This window comes from Miniopterus schreibersii, assembly GCF_964146895.1.
Source record: "Miniopterus schreibersii genome assembly, chromosome: 19".
NCBI classification, from domain to species: Eukaryota; Metazoa; Chordata; class Mammalia; order Chiroptera; family Miniopteridae; genus Miniopterus; species Miniopterus schreibersii.
Window position 1 is genome coordinate 36,874,753 of NC_138119.1, and position 18,740 is coordinate 36,893,492.

Below are 18,740 nucleotides of genomic sequence, written 5' to 3' on the forward strand. Positions count from 1 at the left end.
AAGAGAGAGACGAACAGGGAAGAGGTACATACGGCGAGGGCCAGGAGGCAGAAGGTTCTGTCCCCATGGGGTTTGGGACGTGTCACTGAGCCTGTCGGGTTTGCTTCACGGCCCTTCGTTTTTACTCCCAGTGTGAAAGCCCGGCTTTTAGCGCACATTCAAATTAAATCATGTCTTCTGACCCACAGATAGCTCCCCTTTCCTGTTTAATATTCCCGAGTCTTTGAAATATTAGGAAAACTGCTCTTGTAAAGCTTCACGGATATGTTTCTGTTGACAAGTATTTAATCCAAAAGATATTTGTCAAAATTTCCTTTTATGTACCGAGGACTATCCAGAAATGTGGACAATGTGTCCCCTGGATTACGAGGGGTCAAGGTTGCTCCCCAAACATCTGGACAGTAGTTATTAGTCAAATGTCAGTGGAGGAAAATACGAAACCCAAGGTCATCAATGAAAGGGCAGGTTTCCATGACTACTTTTTAGAGTCCAGGAGCATTTGATTGCTTGAGGGTTGATGATAAATTCGGGGAAGGGCATTTGCTGACTGAAAAATACACACACAGGCATTTCTCTCCTGAGCAGGGTGGGCTGTGACCTCTTCCTCGGTAACTGCTTGGGGAATCCCATTTTGTAATTTTTTTCAGGAGGTTTTTTGTTTTGGCTTTGTTTTTACAGAGGTCACAGTGGAAAGCATTAAATCTCAAAAATTCTCCCGCGAGGAGGGCTTGCTAATTAAGAGCCGAAGCACCCCCACTGTTATGCTGGAGTGTCTCCATTCCGTCGTTAGTGCCTACTGTTGATTTTATAAGAATTTCAGATATCTGTGAAGTCAGGCAGCCATTCAATAAATATTTATTGAGTGCCTACTCTGTGCCTTGGGGATATAGAACGGAGGTGGACAGGACAGACAACATTCCTGCTCTCCTGGAGCTTACATCCTAGCCTGGGACACAATTAACAGGTCACTAAGTAAATACATACGGTGATTACTCTGTGTGACAGAAACAGGCAGGGTTGTGCACGAGAGGAAGGCCTCTTAGAAAGTGGGGATGGAAAGGGGCCACATGCTAAACCTGACAAGCTCAGGGAAGGCCTGCATGGTGGCCTTGCAAACTCAGAGGCCTACACTAACCACAAGGGATGGTCTGAAATTAAAACTTTTTAAACATAATCAGTTTACAGTTGGTAGCTATGTCCTAAGGTAGTATGATTCACAAAGATTAATCGTCACCTTAGCTAAGCCTGTCGGTTGTCCTTTGCCTCTGAGATAACACACCTGATTAACAGCCTTTGCAAAACAAAGTACTTTCCTCTTTTTCTGGGCCCTCAGTGCACCAGGGCAGAGACCAGGAATCTTCTCATTGTTACTGTTACCTTGTTGTAACTGTTGACTGTTAACTGTCCTGTACCCACCTATATAAAAGTAGTATACGTCTATCATTTTACTTTTTATCCATCCCAGAGGTCCCCCCCTTTTGCTTTCTCCCACCTCCCTAATCTATCACCTATGGATTTCAGGTAACTCACTTAAGTCTCCCCTTTTGACTGTAATGTATAAAATAAGGTGCGAAACTGCCATTCTCCAGAGTAATTTGAGGTTTTGGCTTCCCGACGGTTTGGCTCAAATAAACTCACAAAAATTCTTCACAGGTTTGAATGATTTCTTATGTTAACAAAAGAGTGGCCAAGGAGGCAACTCCAAAGAGTGACATCTGAGTGGAGGTCCGGGTAGGCATGAGGCGGCCATGTCCATAGCTGAGGGAACAGCATTTTGGGCATGGGGAACAGGCAGTGCAAAGACAGACCCTGAGGGGAGGTGCTTCACGCTGGGGGTTTGTAGACTGAATTGTCCTGCTCCGATGCAGGAGACCAAGCCCCAGGCACTTTTTGTGATGCAGCTATAACAGGCCTGCTGTGATTTTGTACACCAGCACTAAGTGGTACAGCAAAAATAATTTCTTATATTCTTGCAAAAAAATTATTCACAGGATGAAACTTACAAAAGTCATGCTGATAGAAAAATAGAACCTAGAGCCGGAAGAGGTGTCAGATCATCAAACCCAACGCTTCATTTTAGATGAGAAAACTGAGGCCCAAAAAGATGAGCCGCAAGTCCCATGGCCACATGGCTCGAGGGTGGCAGAGCTGAGGTTCGAACTCCAATCTTGAAATTACGGACACACTCTTTCCTCAACAGGCTCAGGAGGAACTATTTGCCATTGGCAGGCACTGGCACTATTTGGATGAAGTATTTGTTCTGAAAATGATACACCTGATTTTCCTCCTCTGAAATCTCTCACACATAGCTTTCCATCTAGCTTGAAGCTCTTCCAAATCCAGTCGTTAAAAAGGAAACCAACTTTGAGTACGGGCTGTTCACACCCCCATTACCTGAGTGTGAAAGCCTTGGTCGGGGTACCATCCAGTCCCCGGAGTAAAGTCCTGTTTCCACACCCACGTCCTGAGGTGCCTGGGGACCTCGGCTGCCAGGGGGGCCGCGTCAGAAACGGGGCGCGGCCTCGGCTCACCGCCTGGGCCCGCACCTGCTCCCGCACCTGCTCCCGCGACCGGCCGGCTGCCGAGGGAACCGACGTCACCTCTGCTGAGCAGCCTCGGCCCCGTGGCGGCAGGGCCGGGACGCGAGCTGGCAAGCTCCCGCGTGGGCGCAGCAGGCAAGCTCCCGCGTGGGCGCAGCAGGCGGCGCGCACAAGGAAGGTGGCGACTTGAGGCCAGGCCCGAAGGTCGGGGCTCGCTCCGGGGCCAGAGGGCCGAGCTCAGTCATCAGGGCTGCAGGTCAGGCGGCGCGAGCGCACTGACCGCGCCCCAGGACATCGCAACCACCGGCCCCGAACGGGGGGAACCCTGTTGGGAGGAGTGAACGGAAATGCTATGTACCCGGGATGAGGAGAGTCAGCAAAACCACTGACCCCACGCCTGCTGACTTAACAGGCCCCCAAGCGGTTCCAGTGAGTTCAAATTCGGGCACAGAACCTGCCGAGAGCCCTGGGCCAGCAGCGGTGCAGGCCCCGAGCTTCGGGCTGCGGTCCCGCATCCCGGGCCCTGGCCGCGTTTGGCGGGGCGGGGCAGCGAGCAGAAGAGGAAACCCGCGCGCGGCGCCGCATTTCCCCGCCGCCGCCAGCCGCGCAGACCCGGAGCGCGCAGCGCGGGGCCGTGTCGCCGCCCGCGCGTCCGTGGCCCTGCCCAGGAGGCGACTCACGCAAGTCGCGTGTTTCTCTGTCTCCGTCTCTCCCCGCGTCCAACAAAACCGCCTCCCGCTTGGGGTCGTTTCGCAACCCGCGCAGCTGGGCGGCCGGCGCTGCGGGAAGACTGACGGCCAAGCCCGCAGGTTGCTGGGCGACCAGGGACCCGCCCCCGCCCCCGATTGGCTCCTCTCGGGGGGGCGGGCCCTGCCTCGGGGGCGGGGCCCCGACGGGCTGCCTCGGGCCGCGGGAGGCGCGGGCCGGGACTGCGCCGGAGCCGCCGCCATGGTCGGGCCCGCCCGCGCCCCGCTCGCCGCCCTGCTGGCGCCCGCGCTGCTGGCCCTGCTGGCGCTGCTGGCGGCACCCGCGCGGGGCCGGGGCGGCCGCGACCACGGGGACTGGGACGCAGCCTCGCGCTTGCCGCCGCTGCCGCCCCGCGAGGACGCGGCGCGCGTGGCCCGCTTCGTGACGCACGTCTGCGACTGGGGCGCGCTGGGCACCATCTCCACGCAGCAGGCGGTGCGCGGCTGGCCCTTCGCCGACGTCCTGTCGCTGAGCGACGGGCCCCCGGGCGCGGGCAGCGGCGTGCCCTACTTCTACCTGAGCCCCATGCAGCAGCTGGTGGGCAACCTGCAGGTGAGCGCGGCGCCGGGCGCGGCCCTGACTGCGCCCGCGGGAGGGCTCGCGGGGCGTCGGGGTGGCCGGGAAGTGGAGGACCTCGGGGTTCCCTTGCTCCCCGCTCCTTCTGAGACGGGGGTTTTCCCTCCTGCACCAAGAAGCTGGCGTCCAGCATCGGGACGGCCACAGTGGCCACTGCGACCTCCAGGCCTCCGGAGCGCGCCGCTGCCTCGGTGGGAGGCGGAGCTGATGGGAAACCGTCTCCCCCACCCTGGGTCCGCCGTGGGGGCAGGGCCAGGCGTAAGCCGGGGTGCGCCCCCGCTGCCCAGCCACTCACACCCCCGCGGGGCGCCCCGCTGCCCACCCACTCACACCCCCGCGGGGCGCCCCGCTGCCCACCCAGTCACACCCCCGCGGGGCGCCCCGCTGCCCAGCCACTCACACCCCCGCGGGGCGCCCCCGCTGCCCAGCCACTCACACCCCCGCGGGGCGCCCCGCTGCCCAGCCACTCACACCCCCGCGGGGCGCCCCCGCTGCCCAGCCACTCACACCCCCGCGGGGCGCCCCCGCTGCCCAGCCACTCACACCCCCGCGGGGCGCCCCCGCTGCCCACCCAGTCACACCCCCGCGGGGCGCCCCGCTGCCCACCCACTCACACCCCCGCGGGGCGCCCCGCTGCCCACCCACTCACACCCCCGCGGGGCGCCCCGCTGCCCACCCAGTCACACCCCCGCGGGGCGCCCCGCTGCCCACCCAGTCACACCCCCGCGGGGCGCCCCGCTGCCCACCCAGTCACACCCCCGCGGGGCGCCCCCGCTGCCCACCCACTCACAGCCCCGCGGGGCGCCCCGCTGCCCACCCACTCACAGCCCCGCGGGACGCCCCGGTGCCCACCCACTCACAGCCCCGCGGGGCGCCCCCGGTGCCCACCCACTCACACCCCCGCGGGGCGCCCCCGCTGCCCACCCAGTCACACCCCCGCGGGGCGCCCCCGGTGCCCACCCACTCACACCCCCGCGGGGCGCCCCGCTGCCCACCCACTCACAGCCCCGCGGGGCGCCCCCGGTGCCCACCCACTCACACCCCCGCGGGGCGCCCCGCTGCCCACCCACTCACACCCCCGCGGGGCGCCCCCGCTGCCCAGCCACTCACACCCCCGCGGGGCGCCCCGCTGCCCACCCAGTCACACCCCCGCGGGGCGCCCCCGGTGCCCACCCACTCACACCCCCGCGGGGCGCCCCGCTGCCCACCCACTCACAGCCCCGCGGGGCGCCCCCGGTGCCCACCCACTCACACCGCCGGGGTGCGCCCCCGCTGCCCACCCACTCACAGCCCCGCGGGGCGCCCCCGCTGCCCACCCACTCACAGCCCCGCGGGGCGCCCCGCTGCCCACCCACTCACACCGCCGGGGTGCGCCCCCGCTGCCCACCCACTCACACCGCCGGGGTGCGCCCCCGCTGCCCACCCACTCACAGCCCCGCGGGGCGCCCCCGGTGCCCACCCACTCACAGCCCCGCGGGGCGCCCCGCGGCCCACCCGGCGTCGGGGAGGCTGGAGCCGCAGTGTGGGCTTGAGGCCGGATCTGGTGGAGGGTGTTTTGACCGGGATCCCAGACCTGAGGTTAACTGGGACAGGACACCGCTGTTGGGAAAGATAAGATGAAAGCAAGCGGTGTTTGATTCAGCAGGCACCATTGCCAGGGGCCCATCGCTTTCCAGCCCTCGCCTCCTTCCATAGGCCTCTGAGGAGGTTTTACTCCCTCACGCCGAGGCTTAGGTGGGTGAAGGAACTTTCCCAAAGCCGGCGGCCAGACAGGAATCTCCCCCCAGGTCCATCTGCCTTCACAGCACAGGCCACGGACCCGTGGTTCATGAACTGAGTATGTCCACCAACCAGCTTGCTTTGGCCCACACAGAACTCTGTTTTGTTTTTTAAATAAATTTTAGCTAGTTGCCATTTCAGTTAAAAATCTAAACTTGTAACTTCTTGAAAAATTGGAAGATCTGGTGACAGCGGGGGCCTGCCCTGTCTGAGCAAAAAACGGAAGCAGCTGCCTCGGTGGCCCAGGCACCGCCACCCCACCCGGTTCACGGTCTTCTCACCCCGGCCCGCTCCACTCCCGGAGCGTGTGCTCGGAGCAGGCTCATTCCACTCCGTCTGTGGGCTCAGCCTTGGCTGCAAATATAGTTACCTGGGAAGACTTTAAAAAACTCGATGCCAAGGCATTTTATTGAAATATATTTCACTATTCCCCCTCCCCTCGCTTGATGCTTCTGATTGGGGGAGGTGATTGAGAACCATTGCTATACATGATACGTTTAAACTTGTGACAATGACACACTCAGAGGGGCAGGGACTCAGCTGTGACCAGCCTGCTAGTGGCTGTCAGGTAGGACTCCAACCCAGGTTTGACTAATCTGGGAAGAGAGTGGTGAGGACCCTGCCCAGGGTTGCAGGTTTCCACGGGGAGCGAAAAGGTGAGGCCACATCAGAATTAACCTGACTCGGATTCCACCCATTACCAGTCAGGGTTGCTTTACGGTTTCTGCTTCTGCTTCCGACCCCCTGCCTCTGCCCACCAGACTGACGTGGACCACTCAGTATTGCCTTCTGTTCGGAAACCTTTGACATCCGAAGCGTAAGATCCACCTGGGTGTTTGTTTAAAATGCTTAAAATGCATGTACCCACCCTGGCCGGGTGGCTCAGCTGGTGGAAGAGCCATCTCGTACACCAAAAGGTTGTGGGTTTGATTCCTGGTCAGGGCACATACCTAGGTTGTAGGTTCAGTCCCCACTTGGGGCACATACAAGATGTTTCTCTCACATTGATGTTTTTCCTCTCTCTTCCTCTTTCTAGAATCAATAAACATATCCTCGGGTAAGGGTTAAAAAAAACCCACCACTATTAAAATAAATAAATAAATAAATAAATAAATAAATAAACAAATAAAATTAATTAAAATAATAAATAATAATTAAAATAAAATAAAATGCATATGTACCCAGGTTGATAAGGGAGCCCAGAAATCAGCATTTTTAAATTCTTGCCCGATGCCAGCCAGGAAATACCTTCCAGACTCCTGAGTTTGGTTTTGAGCCACCCTCCCCTCAGAAAGCCCCTCCTTCAAGCAAACTGGGTCTCTCACTACCCCATCATGCCTCACACTTCTTGCTCTGTGTTTTTGCAGGCCCAAGGTCCCTTGGCCTTGAGCACCCTCGCTGCGACTATCTTGCAAGGCTCCCTGCAAGACTCCCTACGGCTTCTGTGTCACTCCAGGCCATGCTGAAGGCTCTTTACACTGAACTTGAAAACCACTTACTATGTCAGCCACTTGGCAATTAGTTAGCTGCTGTCTTTTGATGTCTTCCATATCTTTGTTTTGCATTATTTAAGTTTTGTTTATGTCTGACTTTCAGCCAGACTATAAACTCACAGAAAAGGGAGGCCTGGTCCCAGTCCCCCGCCCCCTCATTTCTGCCTCTCCTGGGCACCCTGCCTAATACTGTACAGACAGCAAATATTTCACTAAATGGTTTCAAGGAGATCTCTTCAGACGCAGTGTTTTGATGGGTCACCATGAGATGGCAGAATTCCCTACACAGGACCTTTGAGTTGAAAGAGCCAAGCAGTCTAAAACGCCTGTGCCACTCTTGCTGTCAGCAGTGCCTTTGGGAAGCTGACTTCTGCAAAAGAGAGAACTAGTCCTGGCCTCACTTTCCACATCCAAGCTTTCTTCTTTTGTCAGGGCAAGAGTGAACTTCTCCCATTTGAAATCCCGTGACCATTTCTGCCAGCACAAGATAACCAAGAAGCATGACTCAGCCACTTTCTTGCTGAAACTGTAGAATCAACTAGTTGAGCAACTGGCATTTTCTCGCCCTAGTTTCACTAGTGTCTAACCCTCGAGATCTGTCGGTGAAAGATCAGCCTTGCACTTGGGTCGTACTGTAATGATGAATCCTTAGGGGAATATGGGACAAGTTAGGAGTTTAAGAAGTGTTAAAATAATTCTGAGTCAGTTAATTTAAAATATAGATGCCCCCTCCCCCCTTTGGAGAGAGGGTCAAGATCACTCTCTCTCCAAATTGTCACTGTCCTGAGTGGAAGGTGGTGTTTTACAAATCATTGCTTTATGGAAGAATAGCTGCCAAGCTCTGGGGATGGTGTGTATGTGACTTGTGAAATTTATTACCTCTCCAGGGACAGTATTTCACGGGAAGGTCTTCATTTTCTCTCTCCAGGAGAATCCATATGCTACGCTGACCATGTCTTTGGCACAGACTAACTTCTGCAGGAAACAAGGGTTTGATCCCCAAAGCCCCCTGTGTGCCCACATCATCCTGGCAGGGACAGTAACCAAGGTACGTAGTTACCTGCAGAAACAGAGACTGGCTTTAGAAGAGTGTCATCTTGTTAACAGTGAAGGAAGAGACAGTTTGAGAATAAAATGAAGCTGATTTGCGATTGAGATGCAGAGTTAGAATATGTTCTACTGTATCGTTTCATAAGCAGTAAAGGTTTCAGCCAGTTGCTTTCACATAGGCCTTCAGTGAGACACTCAGAAGCAAAAGGAACTATTTTTTGAGGCCAAACAGATCTAATAGCTGTAAAGCCCCTAAACGAGGACCGTCCGCTCAACCCCAGCTCCCTCTCCTGGCCATGATGTGCACCAGACAACAGTCCCGTGTTGGGGTTCCCGTCTCTGTACCGGCACAGTGGCGCAGAGCAGGGAGCACCCTGAGTAGGTCAGGAGGGGAGAATCCATTCCTGAGTCCTGTGTGCGTCCAGGCAGTTGGGGCGAGTGCTGGAGGGAGGAGGCTCGGTAAAACTGCGGGAAGGGCCGAGGGCGAGGAGCCCCGATTGATGATCACGGCACCTCGGGCACGTTCTCTTTATGGTCTCGAAGTTCTGTGTGGAGGCATCTGCGTGTCCTTCACGGGCAGGAGCAAGGGGTGCGCAGCAAGTGCTCCTGACTTCACTGTGTGTCTCCTGAAGACCGTCTCCCTTTGTGTGCCGGTAGCTTGTGTTGCACACACGCTCGTCCTGGGATAAACGAGCTACTGGCACACGTCAGAGGCACCAGGCCTCTGTTCTAGTGCCTTGTGCCAGTTACTCTGACAGCTCAAAATCGCCATTTAGCAATGAAAGCTGGGACTCCGGCTGGTCTCCCACATGACCACACACACCCGTTCTCACCAACGTGCGAACTCTGCGTTGCTGAGCTTCCTTCATTCTCTCTTGATTCCTTAAGTTTATGATCAGAGTTTAGAGTAGATCTTAAAGGGTCTCACCGCACCCAGCTGGTGTGGCTCAGCGGTTGAGCATCTTCCTAGGATCCAGGAGATTGTGGTTTGATTCCGAGTCAGGGCACCAGGCAGCCGATCAATGACTCTCTCATCATTGATGTTTCCATCTCTCTCTCCTCTGAAATCAATAAAGATATTTTTTTAAGAAAAGTCTCATCACAAGAAAAAAGAGAAAAAGAAGAGGAGAGCATTTTTGTAGGTGTGTGTGGCGATGCTGTTAACCAAACTTGCTGTGGTGATCGTTTCACAGTTTATACAGGTGACAAAGTTGTACACCCTGTTACGTTGTACGCGGAAAACAAATACAATGTTGTATGTCAATTATATCTTAATTTTAAAAAATCAGGATCTCTAACTAAAACGCTGTCGGATTTGTAGAACACTGGAAGCACATGTTGCTAACAGACGAGAGAACAAAACGAGAGCCTTCATTTCACGTGTGCCTTTTAGGTGAACGAGACAGAGAGGGACGTTGCAAAGCAGTCGCTGTTCATTCGCCACCCTGAGATGAAAGACTGGCCTTCCAGCCACGACTGGTTCTTTGCCAAGTTGAACATAACCAACATCTGGCTCGTGGACTACTTCGGTGGACCCAAAATAGTGACGCCCGAGGAATATTTCAATGTCACATTTCAGTAAGTGTTCATTTATACATCATTCGCCGTATTTCGCAGCCCTCATCAGTGGTCCTTAAGCCAGGGGGGTGGTAACCACTTCGTGTACCATGGACTCTTGGCAAACTGGTAAGGCCTATGACCACCCTCACAATAGTATTTTTTTAATGCACAAAATACCTAGGATTACAAAGGAAACGATATTGAAGTACTTTTTTTTTTTTTTAAATATATCTTTATTGATTTCAGAGAGAGGAATGGAGAGGAGAGAGAGAGAAACATCAATGACGAGAGACTCAACATTGATCGGCTGCCTCATGCACGCCCCCAACTGTAATTGAGGTATAGTAACATGTTGGCTTTTAAATGAGCACATTAAATAATGTATTTCACAGTAGTGAGGACTGAAAACTATTTTAAGACACCTGTACCAGCTCGGCCATGATAAGAAAGTGTCTGCGATTCTGTGTTTCTGTTGGCCAGAGTCAGATACACTGTAACCACGCGGTTTGCTGCCTGCATTCCTCACGGAAGGAAATGATTAATTTCAGTTAGAGCTTAATGAAAGTGAAAACTTTTCTTCCACCCAAGTTCACAGACCCCCTGATTCTACCCACAGGCCAGACCACAGGCTGAGACCTGGTGGGGCTGTGCTGTGGGCTCTGGGTGGAGCCCCGTTCTGACCCGTGATGGCATTTTCTCAGGAGCATCAGACTCGGCTGCCTCTGGACTGCATGACCCCCACTCGAGTCTGAGCTCGCGACCCTGTCCCCAGCAGCCCCCAGCCCTGGGAGTGCCTGTGGGGCTGAGTGGATTCCCCACCAGGACGTGGGCACAGGAGGGGAGGAGGGAGAACGACCTGAAGAGGAGGTGTAGTCGGATGATTTGCAATGAGGTCGGGTGAAATGAAGGAATGCAAGACCTGATGCCCTTCCCGGGTGACACAGGCAGCCCTGACACACCTGACATCCTCACGGCCTGATGGACAGTGATGCCAACCACAACAGTAACACAACGCCTGGGCACCCCAGCTCCGGAGCCCTCCGGCCTCCCAGCCAGGCTGCCGTGCTGCCCCTCAGGTTGCCCCCCCCCCCCGGTGGCTGGCCGGGCTCCCGCTCCAGTGCCACTCAGTGCAGGGTCTCCTTGTGATGACCGGCTGCTGTTGGCAGAGGTGAGGTGAGGCTGCAAAGCTGGACTGTAGGTTGTAGCTCACGTTTGGGCTTCTGCTCTCAGCCCTTACATATCCTGCATGTTACTACACTGTAGATCAGTCCACGCTGAACTGTCGACTTCCCTCCACGATTGTAAATTTCTTCACAGCAAAACTCAGCTTTTATTTTGATTTTTAAAAATCCTAAACACGGCCTGGGACAATGCATGGCACAGAGCAGGTGTCTTGTAAATACCGGCGACCTGCAGCTTGATCAGTGAGACAGATTCTTGGCTTCTTGTTTGACTAGAGCCCACGCGCGTGCGGGAGAGGGGGCGCGGGCCAGCGGTGGTCCTCTGGGCTGGCAAAGCCACTTACTTTATAGGAACCCAGAGGTGGCCATTGCAGCTTGATGGCCAGTGACTAGTTACCCAGGAGGTCAGCCAGTAGCCCAGCCCGCCCCTCAGGGCTGGCGTGGACTTTCACAGGATGACTGTCTCTGACTTCAGCTGTCTTTGCATAAATGACGTGCCCACGGGCAGTGCTCGCTCTAACAGCAAACGAGCAAGTGTCTTCTCTAAGTCTCCATGCTGAGTGGGGAGGGTGAACGTGAGGCTCTCACTGTCCTGCAGCACAGAGGTGAGGGGGCACGTTCCAGTCCTTGAGGGGATGCCCAAGACAGCACCGGGCGTGACCCCGTCTGAGGCAGGACGTCAGAGTCTGGGGATGGGCGGTGCCTCCAAGCTGATCTTTCTGGACAGGCCTGACTATTAATAGCCCATTTCAGGGCCCGGGAGTGGCCCTGCCACCATGCCGCCCACTCGGATTGCCATCAGCACTGTCCCATAGTCCAGGGAGTGGGCAGTAATATCCGTCAGGGTGGAGGGCCTGACATTCTTGGGGAACCCCTCCCACGGGCCTCACAGGCCTGCCGGAGCTTCCCCCGCCCCTGCGGCCGGCTTGCCACAGGATGTTACTTCTACAAACACCCTGAGCCTTCTGCACCTCGGGATCTGCCTCACTCAGAGGCATCTTTTGAGATCATTTCAGCACAAATGCCTCACCCTTGAGTAAGCAGTTCTCATACAATCAGCAGTTGCTTCTGCTCACGGTTAAGTCTGAGCACCAGGCCTCCTCCCAACTCCTCTGGTGTGCCCGCCTGGTCCCTGGTAAGGACACAGGTCAGGAGAGGTCATGGATCAGAAGCTCGCCTGTTCTCTCGTGCCCGGGGAGGGAGTTTCTGATAGCCGTGGTCAAAGCTGCAACAGGAAAGTGGGTCAAGGTCACCTCCCCAGCTGGATTCAACACCGTTGGGCACTGGCTGACTAACACCCTTTTCCCTAATATTTGGGACCCCTTCTGTTCTCAACTGTTTTTGTCTTTTAAACGTTTAGATATTCTTGAGTGGAGAACCACACAGCCTGAATAACGCTGTGTCCAGCGCATGTGTCAGCATCCTCCTTGGACAGGGGTGATGGTGGCTACCATGGAAATTTCTAGGCACATTGACAGCAGAGCTTGGGAATCTCAGGCGATGCCTCAGTGCACCGGAGTGGCTGGAGTTAGCTCAGAATTTTAAACCATCACATCAGGAGTTTCTCTAGTCCTTCCCTAGAATGAATTAACTTTTAAGATTTGTCAACCCTGTTTAATGAAATAATCCTTCTTTCTCTCCTCCTCTGTTTAGGTGAAGCAGAATTTGCCCAACTTAACCACATGGGTGAAGTTTTTAGGACGTTTCGTACAGACCTGAAGGACCCCAGGTTCCTCTCTGGAAAGCGTCCTGAAGCTCAGCCCATTTGCTTTTATGCGTGGCTGGTTTTCTTGCTTATTAACAGATCAATTTGGAGTGTTACTGGATTTCTTGGAAGATGTGGTTGCTAAATTTTATAAATTTAAATTTATAGTTTCATTACCTTTATACATGGTTTCAGAAGAGATAAGACCCCTCGTAAAGAGGAGTGTCAGGAGTCAAGCATGGACCCTTCGATGGCTCCGAGAAAGGAGTGGTTCCCAGCATCATGTTTGAAAACAAAATGAACTTACCCAAGATCCAGCCAACAGCGTCTGGTTTAAAAAAGAAAAAAGAAAAGAAAAATGACTTACATTAAACTTGGTAAAATAGTTTCTTATGCAAAGCATTAATAATTAAAAGCATTATGTTAATGTATGAGTTGGATTTTTTTTCTTACACACATGTTCATATTCATTACACTCTTACTGGACACTGTCGAGACCCTTTGTGTCTTTATTTTAGCGTGCTGTCGAATCAAACACTGGCTGTTACGAAGCTTCAAGGGACTCTTTCCCTTTGGCAAACATCTCATCACTTCCTAAAATTTGGGGCCTGGCCAGAATGCAGCCCTGGTCCAGGGTCTGCCCTCGGGGCCTTAGTGCCTCCCTGCAGTGCCTGTGACGGAATTAGGTTGAGGACACCTATCTGCTTTTCTTTCTGTACCCACTCAGTGTGGATTTTGTGCGTGTCACCATTCGGTGCCATATAATGGTACCTGTATTCAGGTCGGATCCAGGTATCTCAGGAAGGACAGCCACGGTCACAGCAGGTGGTACAGGGTGACGGACAGAGCACGTTCCTGCTGTGTTCCGGTTGACCACCAGAGGGCACTGCACACCACTCTTGGGGCAGATGTCGGTTCCTTTTAAGGCGCCTGAGTGACACCACCGGCTGGGTTTGGGGGTGGTGGCCTCGATGATGACAATGGGGCAAAGGCAGCTCCGCAGGGACACGAGGAGACACAGAGCCTGGTCTCATGCTCACTCCCTCCATGTCACGTGCTTCAGGTCCCCCTGCACCCCACCTCCTGCAGAAGCGGGACAGAGACCTGGCCTCAGCCGGCGAGGGCGAGTGTCTCGGACGGGACAGGGTGGCTCTGACCAAGAGGAAAAGTGAAAAGTGGAAAGAGGGCGTGACCGAGGCCCCGGAAGCCCCTTGGATCTGTGCTGCCAGCCGATGATCACAGCGTATTCCGCCTTCCAGTCGTTGGAGCTCCCCGCACCTCCTGGTGGGGCGGAGAAAACCCTCGGTGAACGGAGGCGGGGCCCGGGGGAATCTGCGGAAACACCGCTCCCCCTTTGGTGTCTCGCTGCCCTTCTTAGGAACATGCCGACTGAAGGCGCCTGGCGATGGAAGAGGAGATTCTGTTTCTTACAGTGGGCGTGCTTTCAGTTTTACTACCGAAAACAAAACCACTTTACTTTGTGTCAAGCTGGTAGGCCAATATTTTTTAGGGAAATTCCAAACTACCACTTCAGAACCAGGTGCTCTGTACATTTTCATCCGAGAAGGCAATTCTAACTTAAATCCTTTCGGGAGTTAAGGGACTATAAATCAGCCAGTAAAACTCCATCTTTTTCTTAGTTTTTCTTAGTATTTATTGTAAGATGTGTGAAAAATCTGGAAAATTTTAAAAGTTTAAAAATGTATCATCTCACCAGCCAGCATGGCTGCTAACATTTGGATGTGTTTTCTTCCAATCTCTGCTTCCGAGAAGTGTTTAAATATAACATTGACTAGTAGGATCACTGATTGCGTATCATGCTTCTTTCACTTGGTCATAAGCTTATGTTACTAGAAACCTGCAGAATACTTCATCAGACCAACAACGGCCTGTATTGGCACCCTGTGCTGGTGACAGAAACCCCAGTCAGAGTCCCTGAAGCAAAGAGGCATTCATCGACCTGAAAGTACTCCCTCAAAACTTGCCTCTTTCTACCGTGTTGGTCTTAATGGCAGTCAGCAATCTTAGAGCCAGAGGAGGCCTCCTTCCCAGCCAGGGGGCCATTCCTGGGTGGTCCCTGTGTCTGGGAGTGGGGCGCCCTCACTGGCCCAGCCCAGGTCCCAGGTCCTTCCCTGCAGCTGGGGGTTCAGCTCAGCACCCATCAGAACCACAAGGGCTGCGGGAATTGGAGGAGCTACATTAGTTAACGGGAGGGACATGGCCAGGCCGAGCTCAGGACTGTCACCGCTCTCTCCCGCGTTTGAACATGTAAGTCACTTCCAATGTCTCCCTGTTTTAAGAGACAGACCTTTTTATACATGAACTGTTTTCTACAACTATATTTATTTCCTTAGAGAAAAAAGCTGTTGGTACATGTTGCAAACTACTCTTAAGAATTTCTATCACTTAGTCCTGCAAGCAGGGTGTGATGTGCTCACGCAGTGCCCGGATTTGATGGGTAAGAATGGTATTGTCTTTAGGTTACTGATAACTTTGGACATCTAAAAGCCCAATAAAGCCCTGGCCAGTGTGGCTCAGTTGGTTGGGAGTCGTCCTGTGCACCGGAAGTTCTCTGGTACGATTCCTAGTCAGGGCACATGCCAGGGTTGCAGGCTCAGTCCCCAGAAGGGGTCGTGCAGGAGGCAGCCAATTGATGTTTCCCTCTCACATCAATGTTTCTCTCTCTTTCTCTCCATCTCTCTAAAAAGCAATTTAAAATATTTAAAAAATAAAAATGATAAAAACCCAATAAATACTAGTTGTTTTTCTTTCCTTTGCTTTAAATAGCAGTTAGTAACCTATAGGTTGAGTTTTCTCAAAAATGGGCATACCATTGCCTGTTTATCCATACATCTGCTGATGAATATTTGGTGGTTCCAGTTTGGGGCTGTTACAAATAAAGCTACTGTGACTGTTTATGCTAAGTCTTCCTGTGGACATATACTTCCTCATGTCTTGGGTAGATACCTAGGAGTGGGATGCCTGGATCATATGGTGAGTGTATGTTTAACTTTTTAAGAACCTGCCAAACTATTCCCCAAGACGGCTGTGTCCTTACATTCCATTCCCCCTATCAGGTATGAAAGTTCCAAATCCAGGCCAAGTTCAGAACTGCAGGCTCAGACCTCCTCCGACCCTCTCCTTTACAGATAAGGACACTGGGGTCTAGAGATGCCGGGTGACCTCCTTGAGGCCACGCAGCACACAGGTAGCAGGGACGGTGTGAGCCTGGCTGCGTTAGCCTGCCCCCGACCCAGAGTAGTCACCCGAGTCTGGGAAAGTGGCGAGTGCTCCTCCACGCACCGGGAACTCATATCTGCTTAGGGACTGACGTCACCAATCAAAGTAGGACTTAGATTAAAATGAGACCAAAATTAGGGGGGAGGGGAAGAAAAATGAAACAGTGGTTAAATGAGAGAAAGAACAAAATTCAGGCAGGCAGGCAGACAACACACACCCCAAACCCTCAAACCTCCAGAGCTTCCTGCCCGTGAACCGAGGGGGGGGCGAGGGCCTTGCTGCTGGCAGGTGCCTTCCTCTCAAAGCCCGAGTCCTCCACTTCCTGAGGAGGCCGCACCGAGCGCAGCCAGCACACACTCCCTTTGTCTTCTTTGTCCCACCACGGCTGCGACGGCACCGGCATCCCAGCACCATCCCAGGGACAGGACAGCATGAAGTGGGAGGTGCTTGTCATCGCTGCCATCCTGCAGGCCCAGTTCCCAATTGCAGGTAAGACCGACACATCGACGGCAAGGAACTTTGAGGAACTTTGTGCACGTGTGGGGGGGACTGTCGGGGACTGGTGAGGACCTGGTGTCTCCTCGAACCCTGTCCTTCCAAAATCCGTGGGCAGCCGAGCAGGGTGGGGCGCGGCTCGGTGCTGCCGGCAGTGGCTTCACAGCAAGCGAGCCTCAGGTCAGAGGCAGTGGCTTCGAATCACACCTGCCCAAGGTATGGATTTTTCCAGTGATCAGAGGGTCGGGAAAGACAAGGAGGCAGGAAGCGGGGGAGCACCTGAGGCAGGCCCCGCGTTTAGCAGAAGCTGGTGGGGTCAGAGGACGTGAGGCAGGCCAGGTTCCAAGCTGCCACTTGGCTCTAGTTTCTGCGTCTTCTTTTACCCCCTGGCTCCGTTGCTCGGCCCCTCCTTCCTTCATCAACAGAACGTTTCCCGCGCTGGGCAGGCAGGGTCACAGCTGTGGCCTGGCTGACTTGAGGCACCTCGGTGGTCCAGGGACTAAGTGGGGTTAACGGACGAGGGACACGGCCTTCCGTGGGGTCCACATCTAGGCTCAGCTCTGCGCCCAGGGCCAGCTCTGCCCTGTCACACACCCATCACAGGCTCCGGGGGCTCACCCACCCTCACGTAGGCAGATCTCTGAGGCCAAAAACGCCACACAGAACGTAAGGGACAGAGGAGAGGAGGCGATTTGTTCAGTCGCTGCCATGGGTGACAAACACCCAACAAGAGAACTTACTCTTCACCTCCTTTCAGTTCCCAGAGTGAAGCGTTTCTAGACTCTTCACCCCCACGGTGTTTCTCAGGGGACGAGCTTCACATCTCTTTATAAGGAACAGGACAAGCTGTGTTTGCACCTAAAGAAACAGGGAAGGTTGTCCCAAGCGTCTCTGCTCACCTCAGCACGGGACAGTGGCGGGAGGCAGGAGAGGCCACGGGCACTTCTGCCCCTGCCTGGGGACGTGGCACAGCCCCGGCCAGCGCCGGGGGTTTTGAGGTCTGAGTGACGGTGGCTTTTCTGTAAGATCACAGCTCTCTTCTCAGAAAGGCCTGCCTGGGTGTGATTCACAAAGTGCTGTGGGGACAGCGGAGCGTGCCCAGAGCAGCCTGTCCCGGCACCCAGGGCACCAGGGGACCCGCAGCCACAGCAGCCCGGGAGTCCAGTGCCCAGCTGAAAGCAGGAGGCTCGGACCCTGGGCCTTGGGCATGGGAGACAGAACTTGGGAGGTCAGTCACCATGTGGACTTTCCTCGTGGGCCCACTGAGATTGGGGCAAAGTGGGTTTAGAAAGGACAAGAAAAGCTGCTTGGGTGCTGGTGGCCTCCAAGAGCAGAAATTAAAACCCTGCCCAGCAGATAGGAGGGTTTCTGGCCCATTTCCAAACCCACAGAGCAGGCCTGGCCGGGGTTGATGTGGAAATTTAATGTAAGGAAAATTCCTTATAGATGTGGCTCCTGAACAAAAGTGTTTCAAAGTGACCTAGGCCCACTGTGGTGAGGGACGGGGGACTCAGAGAGGCCATTAACACTCTCTGCGATTGCCCCAGAGCATAGGCTACTTGCAGAACTTGACCTCTGGTCTTCTCTCTTTTCTTGCTCAATGAAGTTACAGACCTTTTTAAAACATCCACTTTTCACTAAGACTATTCCATTGGCATTTCCTTGGACATGCCCTGATCATCTGGATCAAAGCGAGTAATGAACCTTGCCCGTCTACGCGAGGTCTCCCTGGGCGAAAGTCCCCCGAGGCCGTCCCCGTCAGCAGCGTCTGAGGCTGGCAGAGGCTGAGATGACCTGCCTGACGCCAGGTGCACACACTGGCCTGCAGAGCCCTCAGCTCCTCGGTGCCTCTAACTCCCCATCTCGCAGTGGCCCGGAGAGTGCTCGGTGGTCTGTGTGGCCTCTGTCCTTTTGTCTGTGAGGCCATGCAGCTATGACACAAGCCTCAAAGAGGGAGCTGGACATGGTGTGAAGAGTCAGGGCAATCACAGCGGCTGTGCAACCTTAGGCAAGTTACTTAACCTCTCTGGGCCTCAGTTTCCCCCCCTAGAGTAAGTTGAACCTTCATTGCAGAGCAGTGACATGAGAAGTGACTGTAGGGTCCCCGAAACATAACCGACAGCCAGTTCGTGGAAGTTGTACTAATTATCACTGTTACCACCTCTTGGTGCCCAGGAACAGGAAACGGAAGCCCAGGGTCAGGATGGTTAGTTCGCTGCGAGGCAGCCCTGGGCATTGTGTCCGGCTCCTTGGGCTTCCGAGCTCGCTCACAGCAGCACAGGGCGTGGCAGGGCCCGTCGGCCCGACGGGGGCCCCGGAGCAGAGCGTCGGTGGGTCTCAGGACAACCTCCCATTTTTATTTTTTAAGACACTT

The 18,740-nt window shown here is 54.5% G+C and overlaps 2 protein-coding genes across 4 annotated transcripts in view; both read left to right on the forward strand.

The window, feature by feature from the left end:
- Positions 1-3,458: 3,458 nt before the first annotated feature.
- CREG1 (cellular repressor of E1A stimulated genes 1) lies at positions 3,459-13,062 on the forward strand (the record flags this gene model as incomplete). 3 transcript variants are annotated; one of them, XM_081120930.1, is made up of 5 exons in its annotated part: positions 3,472-3,839; positions 8,064-8,183; positions 9,579-9,763; positions 9,992-10,084; positions 12,580-13,062. In XM_081120930.1, the coding sequence occupies exons 1-4, from the start codon at positions 3,489-3,491 to the stop codon at positions 10,077-10,079; spliced, it is 744 nt and encodes a 247-aa protein (XP_080977056.1). In that variant the 5' UTR covers positions 3,472-3,488. The 3 variants fall into 3 exon arrangements, with proteins under 3 accessions (XP_080977057.1, XP_080977056.1, XP_080977058.1); XM_081120931.1 differs by lacking the exon at positions 9,992-10,084 and having other exon boundaries at positions 3,459-3,839; XM_081120932.1 differs by lacking the exons at positions 9,992-10,084; positions 12,580-13,062 and having other exon boundaries at positions 9,579-9,767.
- Positions 13,063-16,197: 3,135 nt separating this feature from the next.
- The window catches only part of CD247 (CD247 molecule), a 66,368-nt gene continuing 63,825 nt past the window's right edge, over positions 16,198-18,740 (forward strand). The window contains exon 1 of the mRNA XM_081121018.1: positions 16,198-16,360. Within this exon, the coding sequence (XP_080977144.1) occupies positions 16,303-16,360 (58 nt within the window). The 5' untranslated portion in view covers positions 16,198-16,302. The remainder of the gene's footprint in view (positions 16,361-18,740) is intronic.